The 25,018-nt window shown below is 43.4% G+C and overlaps 2 protein-coding genes across 6 annotated transcripts in view; both read left to right on the plus strand.

The window, feature by feature from the left end:
• LOC121699834 (PH and SEC7 domain-containing protein 1-like) overlaps nucleotides 1-6,201 on the plus strand; it is a 95,074-nt gene extending 88,873 nt beyond the window's left edge. For all 3 annotated transcript variants that reach the window (XM_042082291.1, XM_042082292.1, XM_042082293.1), the window contains 3 exons: nucleotides 1,501-1,645; nucleotides 4,762-4,905; nucleotides 5,672-6,201. In XM_042082291.1, the coding sequence (XP_041938225.1) occupies nucleotides 1,501-1,645; nucleotides 4,762-4,905; nucleotides 5,672-6,058 (676 nt within the window). In that variant the 3' untranslated portion in view covers nucleotides 6,059-6,201. The remainder of the gene's footprint in view (nucleotides 1-1,500; nucleotides 1,646-4,761; nucleotides 4,906-5,671) is intronic.
• Nucleotides 6,202-13,437: 7,236 nt separating this feature from the next.
• LOC121699851 (inhibitor of nuclear factor kappa-B kinase subunit alpha-like) overlaps nucleotides 13,438-25,018 on the plus strand; it is a 17,661-nt gene continuing 6,080 nt past the window's right edge. Inside the window, exons 1-15 of one of the 3 annotated variants that reach the window (XM_042082328.1) lie at nucleotides 13,438-13,807; nucleotides 13,970-14,139; nucleotides 14,472-14,566; nucleotides 15,076-15,193; nucleotides 15,547-15,616; nucleotides 16,003-16,091; nucleotides 16,282-16,371; nucleotides 18,526-18,662; nucleotides 18,784-18,891; nucleotides 20,130-20,265; nucleotides 21,212-21,406; nucleotides 22,192-22,291; nucleotides 23,287-23,410; nucleotides 24,310-24,461; nucleotides 24,884-24,945. In XM_042082328.1, coding sequence (XP_041938262.1) covers nucleotides 14,032-14,139; nucleotides 14,472-14,566; nucleotides 15,076-15,193; nucleotides 15,547-15,616; nucleotides 16,003-16,091; nucleotides 16,282-16,371; nucleotides 18,526-18,662; nucleotides 18,784-18,891; nucleotides 20,130-20,265; nucleotides 21,212-21,406; nucleotides 22,192-22,291; nucleotides 23,287-23,410; nucleotides 24,310-24,461; nucleotides 24,884-24,945 — 1,584 coding nt within the window. In that variant the 5' untranslated portion in view covers nucleotides 13,438-13,807; nucleotides 13,970-14,031. The remainder of the gene's footprint in view (nucleotides 13,808-13,969; nucleotides 14,140-14,471; nucleotides 14,567-15,075; nucleotides 15,194-15,546; nucleotides 15,617-16,002; nucleotides 16,092-16,281; nucleotides 16,372-18,525; nucleotides 18,663-18,783; nucleotides 18,892-20,129; nucleotides 20,266-21,211; nucleotides 21,407-22,191; nucleotides 22,292-23,286; nucleotides 23,411-24,309; nucleotides 24,462-24,883; nucleotides 24,946-25,018) is intronic. The other 2 variants (XM_042082326.1, XM_042082327.1) reach the window with 2 other exon arrangements.

Below are 25,018 nucleotides of genomic sequence, written 5' to 3' on the forward strand. Positions count from 1 at the left end.
ACACACACACACACACACACACACACCTTCAAAGCAAATGGAAGCACTTGCCTGCGGGAGGGAAAAGTCTCTCTCCCACAAACATGCGCGCACACACACACACACACACACACACATACAGTATCTACCTTCAAAGCAAATGGAAGCACTTACCTGCAACATTAAAAAGTCTTACTGTACGTACACACCACTGCCGACTTGAGCTTCCAAAGAAGCTCGGGTCACCCTGTCAAGGACACTTGTCAAAAAAGTACAGGGAAGCTTTGGACGCTTCTTTGGGTCGCTGAACCGCGTCATAGCACATTACCATAAAGTTGACTTACTTTCAACTTTCTGCTTGTCGCTCAAGACGCCCAAAAATGGACACCGACGGATTTGCCGCTTCTTGCAGCTGAGAGAAGACTGCTTCCATTGAAAATGAATGACTTCCTGAATCTTTGGAAGCTCAAGTCGGCGGCGGTGTGTACGTACAGTAAGTGACAGATTAGACAAACAGACTGGTGGTGGTCCTGTAGTTTAATGTTTTAAAGGTCTGCAGATAACACACACACACACACACACACACACACACACACACACAAAGAGAGAGACACACATCAAACACACACACACATTTACCTGCAGGAGGGGAAAAGGTCTGAGTGACAGATAGACAAACAGACCGGTGGCATTAGTTGAGTTTATTGCTCAGGAGCTCTGGAGGATTTTGTTATAGCCTTAGGGATCCACCCTGTTCTATAGGCCTGTGTGTTTGTGTGGGTGGGTGGGTGCGTGCCTGTGTTTGTGTGTACTCATTTATACATGGGTTTTCAAATGTGTGTGTGTGTGTCTGTCTCTCTCTCTCTCTCTCTCTCTCTCTCTCTCTCTGTGTGTGTGTGTGTGTGTGTGTGTGTGTGTGTGTGTGTGTGTGTGTCTGTATCTGGGACAATGCAGCTGCAACTGGAGCAGAGCATGTGGTCCTGTGGGAGTAGTGCATGCAGTACTTCATCTGCAGTCAGTTAGATTCAAACTCTCTCACACACACACATGCGCGCGCACACACACACTCTATTTCTTTCTCTCTCTCTCTCCATCTCTCGCTCTCTCTCTCCCTCTCTCTCTCTTGCTCTCTCACACACACACACACACACACACACACACACACACACACACACACACACACACACACATACATACAAACACTCAGATGCACTCATACTGTATGCACACAGGTGTGTGTGTGTGTGTGTGTGTGTCCTCTCTCTTTTTTGTGTGTATGTAACTGTTCTGTCAGAGGCTTCTCCTTGCTGTTAATTGGCCATTAAAATACTTCCTCCCATCAAACGAAAGATTCTGCCAGAGACGTTAACACTTGCCTTTAGTTGTCATAATCACCAATTAGAGAAGATATATGTTATAGAGTGTTAGTGCTAATTATTAAACCTGTGTTTGTGTGCGTGTGTGTGTCTGTGTTTGTGTACGTCGGGTGCGGGTGCGTGTGTGTGTGCATTTAACTCACAGGAACGCTGAGCAGATGCAGTCTTGGATCACCCGCATCAACACAGTGGCGGCCATGTTCTCAGCCCCGCCCCTGCCTGCAGCCATTGGATCCCAGAAGAAGTTTAGCCGGCCCCTTTTACCAGGCGCCGCCTCCAAGCTCACACAGGTAAGCACTTTATGGGCCCTATCTCGGCGATTTAAACGCAAGGTCACTCGCGAGTAGCTTAGGGGTTTGTCCAGTCCACAGTGTGGGTGGTTTTGTTATCAAACGTTATAAAATGTCGGATGCCTGGCGCAACAGGGCGGTGTGTTTTGAGCGTAACATCCTTTAAACCAATAAAAATGAGATCTGTCATTCCCTTTAACAGCAAGCAGTGCAACTTCAAACAGCGCATCGGTATTTTGATAGTCAGCGGCGCATTTTAAGGAATCTACTTGCATGCGAGACCATATGGAACTGGTATTCCACTAAACTATGCTTTACTAAAACCTAGCTCTGCAGAGTATCGCCTACACATATCTGCACTCGTCTATTATTTGAACTCATTGGCAAAGTGAAACTAACTTCAATGTGGTGTCATAGTCAGTTAAAAAGAACAGTTATACACAGTTAATTACTTTCACTATTGACTGACAATGGATTACCATCGAAAAACAGCCTGAAAAAACACTTACCCCAATAATATTCAAATGACTGAATAAAAAACCTAAGGACATTTATCCTTTTAGATAATGTGCCAAGACCACACCTTAGGTCGTTAATGGCCACATCCCTGAGCACATTGTTTTAGATCACCAAGATAGAGGCCCATATGTCTCTAAACTGAAGTAAAATGAGTGAGTGTAAAGGAAAGTCGTGAAAAGTGAGTGATTTAGCAGGTGCTTTCATCCAAAGCAAAAGGTACAGGCTCTGTGCATGCAACATTCAGGCTCTGGTTTCAAACATTGGCTGACTGCTTCTTAGGTGGTGACACTGCCTTTGCTCAACCTGAATCTGAATAGAAATGGAAACTCTTAAGTTATGATTGCAATGGAAGGTGACCCACGAATTGCACAAGGAAGAAGTAACCGATAAAGTGTAATAATTGAGTACATTACTTACATTGATTACTTTCATTTTTACCTGGCTTCATAAGACTTTTTAAAGATGTACTCCAGCCATTGGTTGAATCCTAAGAAATTTAGTTTTTCATGAAAAAAATCCCTTAATGACCTTGAAACGGTTTGTATGCATCTCTACTCCCCCTGCCTGATCTCTGATGTGGGGAGCTAATTGGTCCCTCCCCCGACACTGTATACAACTTCACCTACTTGACAACTCGGTTTTGAAATGGTTAACAATGTTATGCTAATGTAGGATAGCTAACTCTGACGTGTTGCCTTGATTACTTTGTAAAACCAAATCTTTCCAGAAGACTGGGTTCCATTAATTGTCACATAACAATGACGGGCTGTTCTGATTCATTATTCTGAAACATCAACTACTGCACTGCCCATCCAAACCAGAAATATTGAGCCATAGTGTTCACTGCTTATTTCTCCGATGGACAGTGATGTGCGTGATGGTTACATGTTATGACTGTGGATGGATGAGCTGTCATAGGTGATGATGGCTTAATGTGTCCGTCAGGACTGATACAGAGAGAATGATCTTCTATTGTGAATAGTCCACTCATATGTGACCCTCCACAGTGAGACCACGGTCACATTTTTTCAATTGCTGGATATTGGCTTAGACAAAATCAGTCAAAATTCAGAGGTACTAAGTCAATATTTGGAGATATTTAGTCAAAATGTTGAGATAAAAAGTCGAGATTTTGAGATACTACAACACAGTACAAAGAATGTAAAACCGGTAACCTACGGCTCAAGGAATGTAACACCTCTCCTGTGTATATCTGAAAAAGAGAAACTGTGGATCAATAAACTGTCATAGATGATTATGATAATGATTGCTTTGTCTGGATTCAATCTAGAGTCTGTCAGTGTGTCTCTCAGTGGTGGATGTATGATGGGGCTGAGAGAGAGAGAGAGAGAGAGAGAGAGAGAGAGAGAGAGAGAGAGAGAGAGAGAGAGAGCAGAGAACAGATGGGTACATGGGCAGTGTAGCCTCCAGGAAATGTCAGGGTCGTACCTTTCAAGCAAAATGACTCCTAACTCCTCTTCCACCCCACTGACACTACAACGTACGTCACATCACAACATTCATACCAACTGGGATGACATGACACTGACGTCTGGACAAAAACTGTGGGGTTGAGTTTATTAACTAATGCTCTCTTCCTCTCTCTCTCCTAATCTCTCTTAGCCTGACGAGCCAGACCCACATTAAAATGTAGGGTCTGGGCACTCACCGTTCGCAGTGCTCAGTCCGAGGGGTGGGATAATCGGTTGTCTTTCAAATTCCCTCTGCACTCAATAGGACAGCGCTGAGTCCCATGTGTTTTCCCACCAGCGGAGCTAGTTGGCTGGTTCAAACTTTTGCCAACTTAAAACAAGCTTAACTCGTGTCACACTGTTGGCCAACTGCAACGTCCATCTTCTTTGTTTTCAAGTAGCAGGGAATTCAAGCCAAACCGTTGCAACTCTGCCATCAATCATTATGTTAAGCCCGCCTAACGACTCTATACACGATTTGATTGGCCTGATAGAAGTTTACATTTTCGAGCTCTCAAGCCAACGGAGAGTGCTAGACTAGCCCTGGAAGCAAATGTAATTTGCTGCCGCTAGGGTGTGTCTAGATTTCTAGGCTAAATCTCTCTCCTATACTTATACTAATCTCTCTTTCTCTCTATCTCTCTCTCTCTCTCTTTATCTCTTTCTCTCTCCATCTCTCTTTCTCTCTCTTCATCTGCCTCTCTGTTGTCTTCTCTTTCCATTGAAATGAAATGACTCCTCCTGTATTGCTTGTCTGAAGACTCATTTGTCATGTAAACACACTTGTCATCGCTGTGTGTTCAGTGCCCTACAGATACATGAAATAAGATACCATCAACCCCAATGTGTATGGCTCTGTATCCCCTAACTGTTCTTAACCATCTTTTTCTCTTGATATTTCGATGTGTCTTTACACCTTGTGACAATGAAATTGCTTTGGCCCTTGGATGTATAACAAAAGTGTGTTTGAACAGATGATTGGCATGAGGATGAAGTATATGGAATTAACTGACTGACCTGTCAAGTGTGTGTTCAGTGAAATGAGATACCATCTAGCTTTATGCTCACTCGCTTGTTCACTGTACAGTCATTTGAGTGTCTGTGGTCTCTCTCTTTCTCTCTCAGGAGGAGCAGATGCAGGCTCATGAGGCTCGGTTCCGCGCCATCACAAGCGAGCTTGTGGAGCTGCGCTCCTATCCACCTGACCGCAAGGTCAAAGGTCGCGAGCTTGAGGAGTATCGCCTGCGAGATGAGTACCTAGAGTTTGAGGTGAGAAACAAGGCTCTTTTTCTCTATTTGGAAGAAGGAAGCCAATCGGAAGGCTGCCATGATATGGTCAATTTGTCCATAAAGGAAGCAGATCATTAAGGTCTTCATTAAGAAGACCATTAAGATGCCAAAGTATCTGTATGAAATGTATATTAAGTTTAAATGCATTTTCGAGGGTTTAACATTGTTTTATGTACTCTGGGCAAACTTCCAGAGTAGATTTAAGCAGTGGTCCAGTGTTTACTCTCTAAAGTGCAGCCTTTAGCTGGCATGCTACATTTAAATTGATGTTACTAGCACAGCGGCTGGTACAGTATGTGATTTAAATATCGTCTCTTCTCTTTGCCCCCCTCTCTCTGTTTTTCTCTTCTTTTGCCATCCCCTTAAACTGTCTTTCCCTCTCCTCTCCTCTGTCTCCTCTCTTTGATTCTCTCGTTCTCATCTTTACCTTTAATTAATTTCTTTCCCTTCCCCTCTTGCATTTCTCTTCTTTCTCTTCTCTGTCCATTCTCTCTCCTTTTCTCCCTCCATCCCTCTCTTTCTCTCTCCCTCTTTTTAATTTCTTCTCTGTCCATTCTTCCGCCCTCCATACCCCTTTCTCTCCCTCCATCTTCATTCTCTTTCCTGTCCATACCTTTCGCATGCCTCTCATTCTCTCACTTTTTCCTTTCCTGCCTTCCTTGATCTCTCTCTCTCTGTCTCCCCCCTTTCTGTTCATTCCCTTGACCTTTGTATACTCCCCCCCCCCCCCCCCCCCCCCAATTAGAAAACACGCTATGGCACCTACATGATGCTGCTGCGCGCTAAGCTGCGCAGCGGTGAGGAGGACCTGTCCGTGTTCGAGGCCCAGCTCCTGGAGGAGGGTGGCCTCCAGCGCACCCACTCCAGCCCCACCCTGCAGGACTGCAGCCTGGCCAGCAGCATCCGCGACCCCCCCAGCAAGGCCAGCGCCATCACCACTACCACCGCCGTGGACGTGGCCGAGGGCACCAATGCTGGCGCGACGGCCACTACTACCACTCATGCTACTACCGGCGCCACCGGTCACTCTAGCGCCGCCCAAGTGGCTGGCGGCGGTAGTGGCAGCAGCAGCAACAACAACAAGCGTAACGAGGGCCAGAGGCACAGCTACCGGCAGGCCGTCAAGAAGTGAGGCGGAGGGGGTGGAGGGCGCGGGAGGGGGGAGCAGGGGTGTGGCGGCACAGGTGGAGGGGAGCGTCTAGGTGCCCACCTGCCTGCCCCCTTCCCCCCCACCTGGTGGTTTTTTCATTTACGAGAAGGGTGAATAAGAGGTGGGAGGAAGTGAGGGAGCGAAGGGGTTTAGGGGGGGGGGTGGGAGGGAGGGAGACTGTTGATTTGGTGGTAGGGGTTTGGTGAAGCTCTAACCCCCTAGCGTTCCTCGTGGCCTCTTTTCGCTCTCGGCTGTGCCGGTGTGGCCGGTAGATGTGGCAGCAGCCCGTGGACTTGGCACAGACACTTGGTGGTGACAGCTGGGACACCTGGCCGGGCATGGAGCAGTGGCAAAGCATTCTGGGATGTTACCGTGTTTTGTTTTTTTTTGTTGTGAGAAGGAGACCGAGGAAGAAGGAGAGAAAGAAAGAGGAAGAGAGAGGAAGAGAATGTGCCCTGAACAGAAGAACTGACATGCCGAAAGTTGATGCATACACACACACACACACACACACACACACACACACACACACACACACACACAGACTCCTTTTTCACATCCTTTATTTCAGGATGTGTTTTGTTTTCACCACTTTTCTGATTTGGGACCAAACATCTCTCACATCTTTAGGACATTTCATCTCCAGTGAGAATTGATGACTCCTTAGTCATCCATTGGAGTTTAGGCACCGTAAGAGACATAATGGGATGGTGTTTCCATGACTCCATGTGACATTTTCACCTGGGTGGAGGAGAGTAGTGGGGCAGTGGAGGTGGTTACCATGGAATCCCCATTGGTAATGCAGGGTACCACGTATTTCACATTCCATGACTGAGGGCAGACCCATCATGTGACCCTGTGTGGTATGAGCGTGTGCCGAACTCACTCTGTGACACTCCGCTCTGGGAGACGCACACAGGAGCGCGGCATCACCTTATACTGAAGGATTGAAGGATTGTGGGTAGCTCATCAGCAACCAATCACATTGCTTCTCCACCACTGCCAAGGCCAAAAGAGGAAGAGATGGCAAGAGAGATGGGGATGGAGAGGGCAAAAGAAGAGGGAGTGAGTTCTGACATGCAGTATAAATCATTACAAAAGATTGAGGTACGATTTAGTGTGTGTGTGTGTGTGTGTGTGTGTGTGTGTGTGTGTGTGAGATGGAGGGATGCCACTTATGGATTAGTGGGTGTGTGCCCATGGTGTTTGGTGCCCTCAAACACCATGCCCTCTCCAGAACCTCTGCCCTGTAAGTGTGCCTGCACCCTGGCCTCTAGTCAGAGTTTGTAGAATAGAGTTGTGTTTTCTTTCTTTCTTTCTTTCTTTCTTTCTTTCCTTCTTTCCATTATCGGATCTATGACTTTCTTTGTATCTTTCCTTTCTTATTTCTCTATTTCTTTCTATCTATATTTCTTTCTTTCACTCTCTCTCTCTCCCTCTCTCTGCATGTGTTTTGACAGGCATGCCTGGCCTATGCTTTGCTTTATTTCGTGTGTGAGGAAGACATTTTTATCCCCTTGACAGAACATGCAGTGGCTTCAGAGGCTGTGTGTTTTCTGAGATCACTTAATGTACACATAGTCACACAAACTCATATGTGCACACACACACACATACACATACACACACACACACACACTCACACAAACTCTTACTCACACACACACACACACACACAAACACACCCACACACACACACACACAAACACACACACTCATACTCATACACACACACACACACTCTCTGTCTCTCTCTCTCTCTCTCTCTCTCTCTCTCTCTCTCTCTCTCTCTCTCTCTCTCTCTCTCTCTCTCATACACACACACTTACATGTACACTCTTGTCTAGGTCTGTCCCTTCTCAGTCCAGTGGCCAGCCACTACTGGAGTGAAAAGCCTACAGTGTGGTTCACCCTCATCCGACAGACTGAATGTTTCTCTTTTTCATCTGTGTTGTCTGTTCTCCTTCTGGTGTGAAAGATGACCCCCCCCCCCCCATCTCTGCCACTAGTTAATGTCATGTCTGTGTATGATCTGTGATATAAAAACTACAAGGGTATATGTTTTTATTGCTACTTATGGAAATGAAGACTATATCAATTATACACCTGCCAGTTGCAATATTATGCTTATATTGTATGACCACACATCAGTATACAATATATATGTATATGTAGTAGGTACAATAGAGTGCAACTTGCTAGAGGTATTATAGATTTGACATTCAAAAAGGAGGCAAGTTGAAAATCAATGTGTTTTGTATCTTGCAGTAACCTACTGTTAGGTTAAATATAGAAGAACAAATCAAGACATTTATACTTTAAACCCCATCGGCCCTGTTTTTGTTTGTTTGTTTGTTTTTGTCTTTCTGGAAGCTATTTCTTTGGGTTTCTGTCATATCCTCTGGAGGTGCCAGTATCAAATCACTTGCAGGTTTAGTATATTTCCCGTTTCTGTTGAACACGGTCACATTTTCAGCTGTTAATTAGGTGAAGAATGAGGATGACATGAACTAAAAAAGATTTCTTCATGTGGCCCTTGTTTAATTTCAATATGAGTCTGAGCATCTTTAAGCACTCCACACGCATCACATGAACGGACCATGAGAGAGTTTTAACTATGGCAGTCAATGAAGAGACAGGAAAAACAACTTCATTAAACAGCAACTTTGCTATCCTATAAATTGTAACACTCATAGAAAAAAAAAAAGACTTGGGCTTCCACGAAGCTCTGTACTTTCTTTGGCTTCTTTATTGCACTACCACTTATTTAAACATGGCACACACAATCCAACAGGGAGTTTTGATCTGAAGGATAATTTCAGATCATTTGAAGTTACGGGGCGTAACTTATGCTTTGGAAGGCCGTGCATGTGTGTTGCGGTTGTTGTGAGATCCATGGAGTAAGGACTCAGACATAAAGCCATGTCTCCACTCAGGCCCTTGGATGTCAAAAGGCAGTCGCAATGCCAACTTTATACCAGCAGAGGGCAGTGGAGAGCACGTTGTGTTTTTCACCCATAACGCCGCCCATCACCTTCAGTTTCTGAGCCCTCCAGAAGTGGCATGGCGTGGGATCCACCGCAGCTGAATCTGGTATGAGTCCTGATCCGAACCAAACCACACCAGGTGTGTGTGTGTGTGTGAGGGGTCCGGATGTGTTCCAGATTCTGATGCTGTTCAGAACATTGTATTCCTTCCCCACATCAAACAATCAGGTGTGAGCAACAGACTGTGGCAAGTTTGGCATGTTTGGCATGTTTGAGGCTGTGAAGAGTTGAGTGTATGATGCAATTGTATGATTGAAGATGAAGATGATGATAATGACTATGAAGAAGAAGAACATTATAATGATGATAATTATGAAGATGATGGTGATGATAATAACTATGAAGAAGATCAAGATGACTACTAAAACTACTGATGATGATGATGATTTGCCAAGGTGGCGATGAAGATGATAATCATGACAGCACACACTGACAGCAGGTGGGTGAGATGGTGACCTGCCTCCGGTGTGGCCCTGACCAAACCCAAACCCTGCAGATATCAGCACAATCAGGCTTGTGGTTTTGTTTGAGCACTGCGCCAGGCTTCTGTGTACTAGAACTTAAGAGAAGAGAAGATTAGAAGGATGCTGAACACTCTCTCTCTCTCTTTTCTCTTTCTCTCTTACTCTCTCTTTGTCACACACACACACACAGTTCAGAGTTTTCCTTTGAATCTGGGGAGAGAGAGGGGGGTGTTGGATGCTCTGCAGAGGTGTTGTAGAACAGGTTCAAACACAATAGGTTTATACAAAAGACTAGGAGGACTGTGGGTTTCTCATATCTATTCACCCACCTACGTCTCTCCTCTCTCTTTTTCTGCCTCCTTTTTCTTTCTGTATCCATTCTTTCTCCTCATCCTCATCATGTCTTTGTCTCTTTCTTTCTTTCCTGAAACAGTAGTGGTTTTGTCTTGCTTTATCTACTAGTTTTTTTACTACAGATATTACACCATCACATCCTGCACATTCAGGATGCTTTTCCCTTTTGGCTTCAGTATTGTGCTTTTTGTCATGGTTGGGCTACTTGGAGTCAGTATTGACTGTTGTTTAGGGGAATGTTTTCATGAATGTTCAGAGTGCCAGATGACATTTCTGGGTATGTGCTGTTTGGGTTTATAAAGAGACACCCAGAATGTTCTTGGTAAACCGCGAGATGAAGTATTGTCCGAACCTCAACCTCCAAATCTCAGTGTATTGTTTGTAGAACCAATTTCCTGTAACAATGTTCTCTTTTTTCGTTCTTTATCTTTTTCTCACTGAATGTGAGTATGTGTTGCTAAGCACTCTGGGTTCTTAATTCTCTCTTCCCTGTCTGTGACATCATAATGCAGCTGCAGGGTCTCCATGGCATCCATTCCGTTTGCATGGAAACCACCTGGCCACTGGTTCAGCGCTGTGCTTCTGAAATGGAGACTATTATGACATGGCATCTGATCCATTTCTTGCCAACATCTTTGAATGTTACAATGTATATACCAAGCATGAAATATTATGATCTGCTTTCCTTTGTATGTTATGTTCAGTGTGTTTGAAAAAGCAGGCTTATATATTCCTATTCTTTGTTTTGTTAATGTCATGTTTTGATTATAGGTCTGACTTTGGGGATGGGGGAAGGGGGGGGGGGTCTGCTATCTAAAAGCTGTTTTCTATGCTTATGTGTCCTTCACCATGCCGACAATGCACTTAATGACTGTGACATGTTTATTTTCCAGTGTTCTTTTGTTTTGTGTTTCTCTTTTCGTTTTTATTTATTTTTATTTTTTGTTTGTTTGTTTCACTTTGCCATCAATGAAATGGTGGTTTTGTATGTTTCAGCATCCTGGCTCTATAATCATTTAAAGCTTGTAAAAACTGACTTGTATGAGAAAGACTTGTTTGTATATGAGCTTTTTTGGTGGGGAGGCATAGAGAAAAAAAGTCTAATAAAAATATAATTGTACAACCAATTCGTGGATCATTGCTTCCTTCAGAAATTATTTTTGCCAGAGCACACTCAGTAGTACACTGGTTAAAAAATACACTGGTACAAGCAGAGAGATCATTGCCCACATATTGTGCCACATATATGACCATGCAGCATAGCTAGAAGGAAGGACACATGCTGATGACATGTCTGATTTAGTGCAAGTCAGTGGATGAAAGCATCTGTGGTTGAAGTGAATAGATGTCAAACAGAAATGTGTACAATCACAGCACTGTTTAAATATTTGGATGATTAAACCATTTCCTGTTCTTCAGGTGGCTTCAACCCCACTGTCTAAACAGATGCACGTGGGTCATTTGAAAAACTGTCTGCGGCCCCCATGCACTGAATTCAAGCCACAGTAGACCGTGAAGACCGTAAGGCATGGTGGTGTACAATTCATGTTATGGGGATGTTTCTCAGTGGTGTTGGACCTAGTTATCGCACACCAGAGATCATGGATCAGTTTCAATACATGGAAATATTTGAAGAGGTCATGTTGTTTTATGCTGAAGAGGAAAGGCCTTGGAAATGGGTGTTTCCAACAAGACAATGACCCAAAACACACCATTAAGCGAGCAAAGTCTTCCAGACTAACAAGACTGACGTATATGGAGTGGCCAGCCCGATCCCCAGACCTCAAGAAAACTTATGGGGTGACATCAAAAATGCAAAAAGGCAAAACCCAGAAATGCAGAGGAATTGTGGAATGTAGTTCAATCGTCCAGGTGCCTGTAGTTGGTCGACTCCATGTAACACAGATGTGAAGCAATTCTCAGAAATAATGGTAATGCAACTAGATATTAGTGCAGTGATTCAAAGTAAAGCTGTGGGACGGTGGTAGTGTAGTGGTTAAGGAGCTGGGCTAGCCTGTAGTAGCCTGAAAGTTGTTGGTTCAATTCCCGGCTTCCACCGTTGTGCCCTTGAGCAAGGCACCTAACCCAAGTTGCTCTGGGGACAATGTGATCCCTTATAATATAGCTGACATATGTAAGTAACTTTGGTCAAGAAGTGTCTGCTAAATGTAATGTAATGTAAAGCAAAATCTTAAGACATTTTTCAGTTTATACAGTAAATGTTTGAGTTTGTAAAGAAAAATGCAAACACTGCTAATGCAAACAGCCTAACATTCCTTTTTCTTCACTTTCTGTAAAGGTATAACACAAACTTTATCAATTTGTGATTTGAAATTGAATGTGCAGTGTTCCCAATGCATTGATATTATGGAATTAACAACTATTCTATAAGGAATTTGAGCTTTATTCATTTTTTTAAAACACAATGCTATTATTCTGCACATAACTGTACTGTATATGAAAAAGAAAAAATAATGAGACACAAATTATTTTTTTCTTAAAAATCTAAACATTTGCAAATATTATCACATGATCACATGATACTTTCCCAGATATGGATAGCCCAAACTGTCCTGAAACAGGAAGATATAACATGAATATATGGCCATAACAATAACCAAGATAACTATCTTATCTTAGATTAACTAGCTGAATAACACCACTGACCACTTCTGCATAATTTCATGGATTGCTGAAATGTACACTTTTTTTGACCATAGGCCTATCTGAAGTGAAACTCAGCAAATATGCGTTGTGGTTGGGAACTTATTGCAGTATCATCATAATATGGCTTAGGCTACAGCACAAATATTTCCATCCATAGATAAAAAAATAAGCAAGTCTAACCTCTGAATTGTGTTTCAAACTGCACCAGATTGATGCATTTAAACATTAAAATATAGGCCTACAAAATTTTCTTACAGGGGAGCATGCCCCGAACCCTAGGATGACACAACATCAAAGGAATGCAGGTCCAGCCAATAACCAAAAATGTTTATTTCTATTTCTATTTTATTTGGTAAGGATGACCGTTTGTAAATCAGTGGTTCTCATTCTTTATAATGTCAGTGGTCCTAGTAGATCCCGTTAATTAACTCTGGGACCCTGGTCCCAACACTGAGAACCACTGATGGTATGAAATGGTAAAATGTATTCTTTTTATTTTTTGCTGTGCAGTAATGATGCTGGATGAGACAAACAAAACAGCTGTTACCTGGCCCCACCAAATCTCACTTATCAATCTGATCAGACCCCCTTTGTGAGTTTTTGTAAATGTTATGTTATCACAAAGTGATCAAACAGTGCTTACTGCCCACTATATTGTGACTATCAGTGTAATAAAATGTTTGTTGTATTTGAAGAAACTTCAAGTGACTTCGCCCAGGACTAATCTGTTGTTGAAGACCATAAAAACACGTTTCTGGGCAGTTATCAGCCATCGGGAGCTCTATGATAGGCTAGGCTAGCCTACTTGCCGCGCTGACGTCATGATGTGGAAAGTAGCCTACACATTGGCGCTCACCCAGATGTTGCCCCACACGCCAGTGATGCTGTTATTAGGCTATGTTTTTCTGTTCATAGCATTAGGCTACGAAATGTGAGACAACACCTCATAGCCTACGCATTCAGTTCACTTACCAGGCTAATCATAAATGTAGAGAAATGATGTAGCCTTGGCTAGCCTCAAATTTAATGTTCTCGGACTAGCCTACCTCGAACGTTCAAGTCGACAGTGTTTACAGTAGGCTACATCGGACAGGCCAAAGCTATCCACCCGTTGTCGACTCTGATCTGTCAGCGGATGAGATGGGAATCATGACAGAAGACCGTAAACACACCCAGTAAAAAAAGACTCATTAATATAGGTGAGTAGTCTAATCGGAAAATAATTATTGATGTTCCTTTCTCTTTCTCTCATTTTCGTTCCCTTCGCTATCAGTGGCTTCGCTTAGAAAACTGAAAACCGAAACTAAGCATGCTTCAGCCTGGTACCTTGTGACCTTGTGACCGATCTGTAATGTGTGTAGTGCGCTGGGTTTGGCATGACCTGATTACGTTAAAGGTGTCGCCCGTTGCCCAGCTGGCTAGGATGGAGCGGCCGGCTTTGATCGGTCAGAATCAAATTTGTGGATCATGGAGGATGATGGACAATCTGGGGACGGGCGGATTTGCCCATGTTTACTTGTACCAAAACATGGTAAGTAACCCTCATTCCGTGATTTTAACCAACAAGTCCTTGGTGTGTTTTAATTAGGCTAAGATAATGGATGGTTGGCGTTGCCATGGATAGAGTCTCTGATAGCCCACTGAAATTGTAACAATATAATCTGTGAAGTCTGGTGCAATGTTGTTTCTTTTTGTTTTCTTCATTTTGAACTGAAGCACTTTTGGCGAAATTTAATTTCAATTTACATTTGTCTTCCGTTTTCTTCGGAACGTCACAGATGAGGAAATGTGTAGGCAATGTCTTGGACTAACCACAGCATAAATTTGAAGCGAGTGCATAGGCTACGTGTGATCTCTTTTCAGGAGACGCAGGAGAAGATCGCTGTTAAACTGTGTCGCCTGGAGCTGACAGCTCGCAATAAGGACCGCTGGAGCAGGGAAATCCAGATTATGAAGAAGTCAGTGGATTTCTTAGATGTCTGCAGTTGGGAGTTTTAGCTAGATGCTAAAACGTCCTAATTTAAACGACAGGCAAAGTCTGAAGTCTAACTAAAGCTAATAGGCCTACTCAATAATGTTTTTGAGTTAGTTAGTTTATCTTTTGATAATAATAATTGAATTAGCTTTTGTTACACCCCATGCCATCTGGTAAATCCCACTCACTTTAGGTAACTTAGTTGAGTGGGAATCACATCATAGCACTGCTTAAATCCAGATGCATAACAGTCTGGTGATGAGAACAGCCAGTAGCCTAACAGTAGGAAGATGTGAGCACATGTCTCCAGGGGGAACAGGTAGCTGCAAGCAGTGGGCTTTTGAATGTAAGGGTAGATCTGGCGAAAGGCCTGACACAGTATCTTAAGTTGGGAAGAGCAGGCTTATGTGTGTAAAGCTTTAGAAGTGACTGACGATCAGTTGCAATTGATGAGTTAGAATGTCCTTTCTCCCCATCTCATCTCATTCCCAGATTAAATCATCCCAATGTAGTGACGGCCAGGGATGTGCCTGAGGCGATGACCTGCATCTCCCTGAACAACCTGCCCTTGCTAGCTATGGAATACTGCTCCAAAGGGGACCTACGTAAGGTGTGTGTGTGTGTATGAGACTGTGTGTGGTGTGTGTGTGTGTATGTGTATGAGACTGTGTGTGGTGTGTGTGTGTGTGTGTGTGTGTATGTGTATGAGACTGTGTGTGGTGTGTGTGTGAGATGACATGCATCGCCCTGAACGACCTGCCCCACCTAGCAATGGAGCACTGCTTCAAAGGGGAGCCCTGCAGAAAGTGTTTGCATATGTGTGTGTAATAGAGCACAGCAGGGCATACACACACAAGTATATGGGTAGCTCCCTCCTGACGTTTCGGGGGAGGTGTGTGTGGGGGGGGGGGGGTTGCATATGCGTGAGAGAGACTGCTGTGTTGTTGGATTGTTGGTCTGCAGATGCTGAGCAAACCAGAGAACACTTGTGGCCTGAAGGAGAGAAAGGTGCTGGACCTGCTGCATGATGTTGGTGGGTGTTCTTATAACTGTGTGTGTGTGTGTATGTGTGTCTGTGTGTGTGTGTGTGGCACACACAGCTGTGTAGTGTAGGCAATGTTTTCTGTACCCATGAGTGTCAAAGCTGTATTTCATCCCTGAAAATATTTGAATCCTTTCTGTTTGTGTGTGTGTTTCTGAGTGAGTGAATATTTGTGTGAGCATATACAGTATGTATAATGTATGTGTAACTAGTTGTGAAACAGCCTTCACAACCACAAAGCAGAGAATCATATTTAACCTTAGGGAGCACACATATTCCTAATGCACCCTAATAGTCCATAGCATCAAGACTCTATCCACATTTGATTATCATTCACTCTGATTGTTCATGATTGGCTCATCTACAATCTATTTTAGGGTCTGGAGTTCAGTACCTCCACGCCAACAACATCATTCATCGAGACCTCAAGCCAGAGAACATTGTGTTGCAGGATGTCAATGGAAGGGTAAGATGACCATGGGTCGGATTATGATGGAGAGAGCCTCAGTTCTGAACAGAGAAGTGTAATTTGTGATGCAAATTGTGAATTTCTCTCTCTCTCTCTCTCTCCCCCCCTCCCCTCTCTCTCACACACACACACACACACTCTCTCTATGGTGTGTCTGTATGAGTGTGTGTGTTGCTCCCTCTTCTAGTTGATCCATAAAATCATTGACCTGGGCTATGCCAAAGACCTGGACGAGGGAAGCCTGTGCACATCTTTCGTTGGGACGCTACAATACTTGGTGAGAACTCAAATTTCGCATTTTTAAATTCAAATTTGTTGAGTGACTGTTTGGGTATAGTGTTGACAAAGCCAGTATTGAGAGTACATGAGGTAGGCTACATCATTGTTGGATATAGGATTAACAGCAGTTAAAAAACATAATAATAATAATAATAGAATGATGATGTGTGATGATGTGAGTGCATTCTCAGTCTCTTTTTACACCTTTCTAAAAGGATGTTATCATGTTTTACCAGTCTGATTTGTGTTAAACATGAACATAAACAATGATAAATGCTGATTGTTTTTGTCAGTAAGTTTACTGTTCATTTCAGTAAGTATACTATAGTAAGTATAATGAGGCTATTTGCATGAAATTTTCACCAGACATTACTATTAATAATAGTAATCCACCCATATAAAAAAATCCAAACATTAAAGTCCATAGGTAGAGTTATGTGTAATAAAGTGGAATGACACAGGAAAAAAGTATTGAACACGCCTGCTGAAATTCCTTAAATACTTTGTGGAAAAGCCTTTATTCGTAATGACAGCTTCAAGGCATTTCCTGTATGACGAAAACTAATCAGTCACAGTATTCTGGCTGATTTTGGCCCATTCTTTTAAACAGATAGTCCTTTAATATTGAAGATTCCAGGGGTCCCTCTTGTGAATCCTGATCTTTAGTTAACGTCCAAAACTGTTCAATTGAATTGAAGTCAGGGCCTAGATTTCCTTTCTCTGAAACCAATTGAGAGTTTCCTTTGCTGAATGGTTTGGATCATTGTCCTGCTGGAAGGTCTAGCCATGTCTCATCCTCATCATCCTGGTGGATGTAAAGATTCTCCCGGAACAAAATGACTCCATTCATCATTCCTTCAACTGAATGAAGTCTGCTAGTACCATGAGATGAAAAACAGCCCACACCATGATGCCACAACCTCCAAACCTCATTGTTGGTATGGTATTTTTAGGGTGATGCACAGTGCCATTTCTCCTCCAAATATGGTGTGTATGTAGACATCCGATGTAGACATCCGAAAAGTTCAATTTTGCTCTCACCAGACCAGAATACATTCTCTCAGTATTTCATAGGCTTGTCCAAATGTTGTGTAGCAAACTTTCAAAGAGCTTTGACATGTTTTTCTTTAGCAATAGAGTCATGCGGGATGAGCGTGCATAGAGGCCATGGCGGTGGAATGTATTACCTATGATTTTCTCTGTAACAATTGTACCTGCTGCCTCCAAGTCTTTCTGGAGCTTTCTCAGAGTGGTCCTTGGCTCTTAGGCTACTCTTCTGACTATCCTTCTGACTTCCTGGTCAGAAATCTTGCAAGGAGATCCTGTGCATGGCCAGTTGATGATGCAGTGATGTTCCTTCCACTTGCAGATAATGGCTCCAATACTGCTTGCTGGATGATTCAGAAGTTTTGAAGTGCATCTGTAACCAGTTCCATTGATATTTTTTGCAACAATAAGGTTGCAAAGGTCTTGGGAGGGCTCTTTGCTTTTACCCATCATGAAATGTTTCTTGTGTGACACCTTGGTAAAAAAAACATTTTTATAGCCCACCAGTATGTACTAACCCAGCTTATATCAATTTGCACAGATAGGAGGGATAATTTCTCTAATTACTGATAAAATCCAGCTCGTTCCTTGCCATTCCTTGCCTTTGTGTACTGCTTTTTCTTATCGTATTCAATACATTTTCCCTGTGCCATTCCACTTTTTTACTCATAACTCTACTTTTAGAAATCGATGTTTGGATTTTTATATATGTGTGGATTACCTAAGTTAATACTAATGTCCGGTGAAAATGTCATGCGAATAGCCTCACTGTAAGTATACTTACTGAAAAAAATGTTGACGTGTTCAATACTTATTTTCCCCGCTGTATTCACAACCCACCCAATACAAACACATCAAGTCAGAACACACAGTTGGCACATCATTGTAACGTAGTCGCAGACTGACTTAACACTGGATCTCTGCATAAGTTTGTTGAGACACAATTGTAGATGTTTCATTACCACAGGTCTTTTCCTCCAGCAGCATATCTAAACCAAACTGCCATCTGTCAGGTTCTGTTAGTAATGTCTTGGGCAGTAGGAATACACCGTAAATGACATTGGAAAGTGAGCGCTGTTCTGTTCTGTTCTGTGTCTCACTTCAGGCCCCTGAGCTGTTTGAGAACCAACTTGAGAACAGGCCGTACACTGGCACGGTGGACTACTGGAGTTTCGGCACCATGATCTTTGAGTGCTGCTGTGGATTCAGACCCTTTCTGCACAATCTTCAGCCTGTTCAGTGGTAGGTCACAATGCTCAGCCCAAAAGGAGAACTTTGGGGGCATGTTTAAAATCCTGAAGGATCAGATTAACTGTCAGGCTGTAAAAGGCAGATGTGACTGAGGGTGTTGTGTTTCTCCCAGGGCCACTTTAGTGAGGGATAAGGGGGCCGAGGACATCATGGCTGTGGAGGACGAGAACGGAAAGGTGGTGTTCTCCGCCCACCTACCACAACCCCACTACCTCAGCAGGTGACTTGTGGCCTATTTACACCAGAATTATGAATCTACACGCCTCAAGCATGTCTTGACTCTACAGTATATAAACAAACCTCAAAGCAAAAGTGAAATTTCGTTAGGTCAATTCTTTGTTAGGCTATATGATAACACACCATTTCACTGCAGGCTGTTTGCTATTCAGTTCACCATGCTTACGTTTTCAAAATCAGAGACTGGTTTGTGTTCTTTCTGGATTTAAATGTGTCAGACACCAAACAGGACGAGGACCACAAAAGCGTCACGTTAAAAAGTTTATTTAAGGGTTGGGGGTTAAGGGGGTTTTAGGGGTTCCGGGGGGGGGTACAGGAGTTCCAAGAGTCTGCGTGTGTGTGTTCCCCCAGTAGCCGAACAGCGATGGCAGGAGCTGGATGATCCGGGAAGTCCTGGGGGAAACACACACACAACAGCAATTGAAACGAAGCAGCAGTACAGTCAAGGACTAGGCGGTATTCGTAGAAGAGGGACGGAAGGCAGGTCAAGATTACCGGGGCTGGAGAACACAGAAGTAGTCGAGCGGGTCCGGAATCACAGGCAAAGAGTCAGAGGCGTTTTCAAAAACAGGCAGGTAACTGGTGCTGGTTGCAGACGATCTGACAAGTGTGGACTGAAAAGCAAGGCTTTATATAGAGGGCATGATGAGTGGTGAATGCAGTGCAGCTGGTAGGTAACGAGGGTGAGGCAGAGCAGAGCAGGAACAGGTGGAGGTCATCAGACTTCAATCAGCACATGTTACCAGGCAGAGAGAGAGCTCATGACAAAATGACATTCAGAAGGTCAATGAGAAAGTCCACGTTACGCATTTTCATATCATCCTAAATTAACGACGTGGTACTGTAGATTAGTCTGGTTCTATTTTAAATAAATCACGCCTCTTTCATAAGGCTGCCTTGATTTCGAACTTGCACACTGTGGATGTGACAGAAGCATGAATGGGAGAATGGGCCTAACTGAAAAGTGCGTAACTGAAGCGCGTAAAAAATGGCTTACGCGCGATTTATGTGCGAATGGGAGAATTTGCCCCATTGTTATGTCACATCAGAGACGAAGGCAATGTAAGTTGATTAATTTACGTTACACTCACATCTGTCTATCTGTCTATCTGTGTCTCTCTCTCTCTCTCTCTCTCTCTCTCTGTGTGTGTGCATGTGTGTGCGTGTGTGTGTGTGTGTGTGCGCGTGTGTGTGTGTGTGTGTGTGTGTGTGTGTGTGTAGTGTTCTAGTGGAGCCTCTGGAGCATGTGCTGCAGCTGATGCTGCAGTGGAACTCTGTCGGGAGAGGAGGGCCCGTGAACCCCGACACTAAGAAACCCCGCTGCTTTGAGCTGCTTGACCAGCTACTCAACATCAAGGTCTGGGAGAAAAAAATATTTAAATACACTTATTTAAATAAATAAATTATGTGTGTGTGTGCAGGCCTATATACTGGGTAGAAAGACAACTATTATTACTTGTATATAACACTGTAGATAATAATGTTTTAAAGACGGCAATGTTTGTTAGGGTCAGTATTCTTACTTACTTAAGTACACTATGTTTTTACATGAGAAAGCACTGCGCCTCTGTAAGGAGAATAGATTAGAAAGATAACCAGATGAGCCATATAACCCCACTCCTCTGCATCTGACCTTTGACCTTTATCTTCCGTGTGAAGGTGGTGTTGAGAGTAACATACAATAACACATAACAAGACCATTTAAGAAAAAGAAAATAAAAAGGGTGGGGGGGGGGGGGTTACATCATTGTTGGGGTAGATATAGGATTAACAGCAGTTTTGTCAGTTTCAAATAATTTCTTAGGAAACTTGAGAAACTTGAGGGTTTTTTCTTCTTTTGTGGAAGGTTACCAACAAATTTAAATATAGCCAGACAGACAGATGGATTAGTCTTTAAAATCCCCATGGGGATAGTCGTTTCGAGGATAGATTAGTAAAACAACCAGATGAGTCATTTAACCTCACTCGCCTGTATCTGACGTTTGCTTCCCTGTGAAGGTGGTGCACGTGTTGAACATGCCCTGTATCTGACTTTTGCTCCTTCATCTTCCCTGTGAAGGTGGTGCACGTGTTGAACATGCCCTGTATCTGACGTTTGCTCCTTCACCTTCCCTGTGAAGGTGGTGCACGTGTTGAACATGCCCTGTATCTGACTTTTGCTCCTTCATCTTCCCTGTGAAGGTGGTGCACGTGTTGAACATGCCCTGTATCTGACGTTTGCTCCTTCATCTTCCCTGTGAAGGTGGTGCACGTGTTGAACATGCCCTGTATCTGACGTTTGCTCCTTCATCTTCCCTGTGAAGGTGGTGCACGTGTTGAACATGGGCACGGGGCGTGTCCACTCCTTCCAGCTGTCCGCTGACGAGAGCGTGAACAGCCTGCAGACGCGCCTGGAGGCGGACACAGGCGTGGCAGCCGGCGACCAGGAGATCCTGCAGAAAGTCGGGGTGTCCCTGGACCCCAGGAAGTCAGCCGCGCAGTGCGTCATGGAAGGCCTGGTGAGAAAGAGAGGGGGAGAGAGAGGTAGAAGAGAGGGAAGGATAGAGAATTATGAAACATGCATGCAAAAAATAGCCTACAGTTGATTATTGTTTAAAACTGCATTTGGTACATTGGGTACACATCTGTATTGAACCAAACGTCCTTTGAAAATGGCTTAGTACAGTAGTAGTAGAAATACTAACACCGGTATAATACTACTATTAATAATAATAGAATATGATGGTTTGTGTTATTGAGTGGTTGTCAAGCATAAAAGCAAATTGAACCAACTGTTTAGACATTGATCTGAACTGTACCCATTTAGTTGAGTGTAACATTTTGTATGTTGCTGTTGAAATAAGTTACAACCTAGAGCACACTTAGTACACTAGTTGAAAAATACTCTGGTACAAGCAGAGAGATCATTGCCCACATATTGTGCCACATATATGACCATGCAGCATAGCTAGAAGGAAGGACACATGCTGATGACATGTCTGATTTAGTGCAAGTCTGTGGATTAAAGCATCTGTGATTGATGGGAATAGATGTCAAACAGAAATGTGAAACAATTACAGCACTGTTTAAATATTTGGATGATTAAACCATTTCCTGTTCTTCAGGTTGCTTCAACCTCACTGTCTAAACAGATGCATTCCAATCACTCAGTCAACCTGTCTCTTTCCCTTTATGTATGTATGGCTGTGTGTGTGTGTGTGTGTGTGTGTGTGGGGGGGGGGTATAGGTGTGTATAGGACAGGTTAATTCTCCTTTGTTGATCTCTTATGTCCCCCTCTTACAGAAAGGCTGGGACAGCAACATGGTGTTCCTCTTTGACAAGACAGTGACCAAATACACAGGTCTGAATACAAGGCAACCCTCGGAGAAGGTCAAGGCTATCAGTGAGTATCAGCCTACTGTCCTCAGAGTAGGGCTGGGACATTTCTCTCAGTAGAACTCTTGAAGAAAAAAGGTAAAGCTACCCTGGGTGAAGAGAACTCTTAGGTTTGATGATTTGGGGAACACAATAGGGTTTATGGTGAACGTCAGAAGACTACCCCAGAAAACAGGTCTACTCACATCCGTTTATCGAGTGATAAGGTTGATTCTGACAGCAATTCAGCTAGCGTCAAATACAATACTGTTAACCTGCGTTTGAAATGCGGTTTTATCGCCTTTGACGTTATTGTATTGTACAACAGCATGCAAAGTTAAAACAAAAAAAATCAACCATCAACATTTGAGTATTGAACTAAATCAGTGGTCCAATTCCAAACACATAACAATGCTTTAAATATAACCTATACACCTACATATGCTTATTTATCGCTATTTTACCGTGTTTGTGTTGTAATCAACGCTATCCTACTTGACAAGCGGATGTGATTAGACCTGTTTTCCTGTGTAGCCTTCTGACTTTCGGCATACACCCGATTATCATCGCGAACACTTTTGATAATGGAAGCCAAATTGGGTCTTTTAGAGAAGAATGTAACTAAGGAAAGCTTTAGTCATACAAATTATGAAGATAATACAGCCTTTATTTTTGCATTAGCTTCTGTAAAAGTTTAAGGTGCACATCAAATAATGAAGTTTTAATAAACGTTTAAAAAAGGCTTTATATTTTTCTGTAGTGTGTAAGATCTATGACCTATTTAACCAACCAGAGATCAGAACAATGTCCTTGCATATCCTGTGTCCTTGCATATCCTGTGGAAACAAACAAGCTGTTTGTCTTTGTCTCCAATCTGACCCTGACATTGAACATCCTGTGGAGGGAGGCCTTATCAACAAGTCTGAAATGTGCTAGCTTCCTGTAACCCAATAGACATATCTTCCTGTGATAGTGACTGACCCTGCACTCTCACTCGTTCTGTCTCTCTGTCCTGTCCTGCAGTGGTGGAGCAAGAGGAGCAGAAGCCTGTGGTCCGTCTGAAGAAGGTGTGGTGTGAGGCAGTGAATTATGTGTGCCGTCTAAAGGAAGACTGCAGCTGCCTCTTCCAGGGCCAGAGAGCTGCCATGTGAGCTCTCCTCTCTCTTGTTTTGAAAGGACAGTGTTGGTTGAAAGTACAATTTTGGTTGAAAGTACAGCTTTGGGATTGGTTTGCCTTTATTCAGTTAGGACAGTGAAGAGTGACAGGAAGCGAGTGGGAGAGAGAGAGAGATGGGATTGGAAAATAATCACAGGTCAGATTTGTGAGACATTGTGTGACCAAGTGAACCTACTCTAAAACATAAGGGGCGGTGAGGGGCACAGTTACAGTGCCTGTACCATATTCAGGTTCATGTGCCCAGGTCCGAGTCCGGCCCGAGTCATTTCCTGATCCCACCCCATCTCTCTCTTTCACTCGCTTCCTGTCACTCTCTCCACTGTCCTATCAGATTATAGGCATAACACCCCCAACCCCCACCACCCTTCAACAAGATAGTACTGTCGAGTTCCCCAGTAGTAAAAGTACTGTCGAGTTCCCCAGTAGTAAAAGTACTGTCGAGTTCCCCAGTAGTAAAAGTACTGTCGAGTTCCCTAGTAGTAAAAGTACTGTCTAGTTCACTAGTAGAAAAAGTACTGGCCCCGGCCGTGGCGCGACTGGCTGGGGCACCTGCACCGTACGCCGGCAACCCGGGTTCGATTCCCGCCCCGTGGTCCTTTCCGGATCCCACCCCCACTCTCTCTCCCACTCACTTCCTGTCATTCTCCACTGTCCTGTCTGATTAAAGGCATAAAAAGCCCCAAAAACATACTTAAAAAAACAAAACTGTACTGTTCCCTAGTAGTAAAAGTACTGTCTAGTTCCCTAGTAGTAAAAGTACAGTACTGTCGAGTTCCCTAGTAGTAAAAGTATTGTCGAGTTCCCTAGTAGTAAAAGTACTGTCGAGTTCCCCAGGATGTGCCCGTGCTGACAGTGTTTCTCATTGGTAGGTTGAGTCTACTCCACTACAACACCAACCTGACACGTCTCAAAGCGACCATGTTCGCTGAGTCACAGCAGCTGAAAGCTAAACTGGACTTCTTCAAGAGCTGCCTCCAGTACGACCTAGAGAAGTACAGCGACCAAATGCACTGGGGGATATGTGAGTGAAATGTGTCTCTTCTCTTCCCTTCTTTTCTCTTCTCTTCCCTTCTTTTCTCTTCTCTTCCCTTCTTTTCTCTTCTCTTCCCTTCTTTTCACTTCTCTTCCCTTCTTTTCACTTCTCTTCCCTTCTTTTCTCTTCTCTTCCCTTCTTTTCTCTTCTCTTCCCTTCTTTTCTTTTCTCTTCTCTTCCCCTTGGCTCTGTGCTCTTCTCTTTTCCTCTCTTCACTTCTGCATGGTTTAGATTGCATGATATTGATCATGATATCAACCCAATGCAGCTCTCTAAATACAATGTGTGAACCTATTCCATTTGTCGATTTATCAGCGTAGCTTTCCCATTGGATTATTGGTATAACTTTGTTCAAAATGAACATAGTAGCAACATAAGTACATAGAAATTAACTGTCTGTCTTTGTAAAGATTCTGAGAAGATGCTGAAGGCCTGGCAAACGAACGAGGAGAAAGCTACTACATTTGAAGAGGTACAGTGTGTAGACAGCTTTTCTATTGATTTTTTTTATTTTTGTTTTATTGAACAGTTTCTGAATGAATGTT

Source organism: Alosa sapidissima, chromosome 24 (genome assembly GCF_018492685.1).
Source record: "Alosa sapidissima isolate fAloSap1 chromosome 24, fAloSap1.pri, whole genome shotgun sequence".
In the NCBI taxonomy this organism is placed as follows: Eukaryota; Metazoa; Chordata; class Actinopteri; order Clupeiformes; family Clupeidae; genus Alosa; species Alosa sapidissima.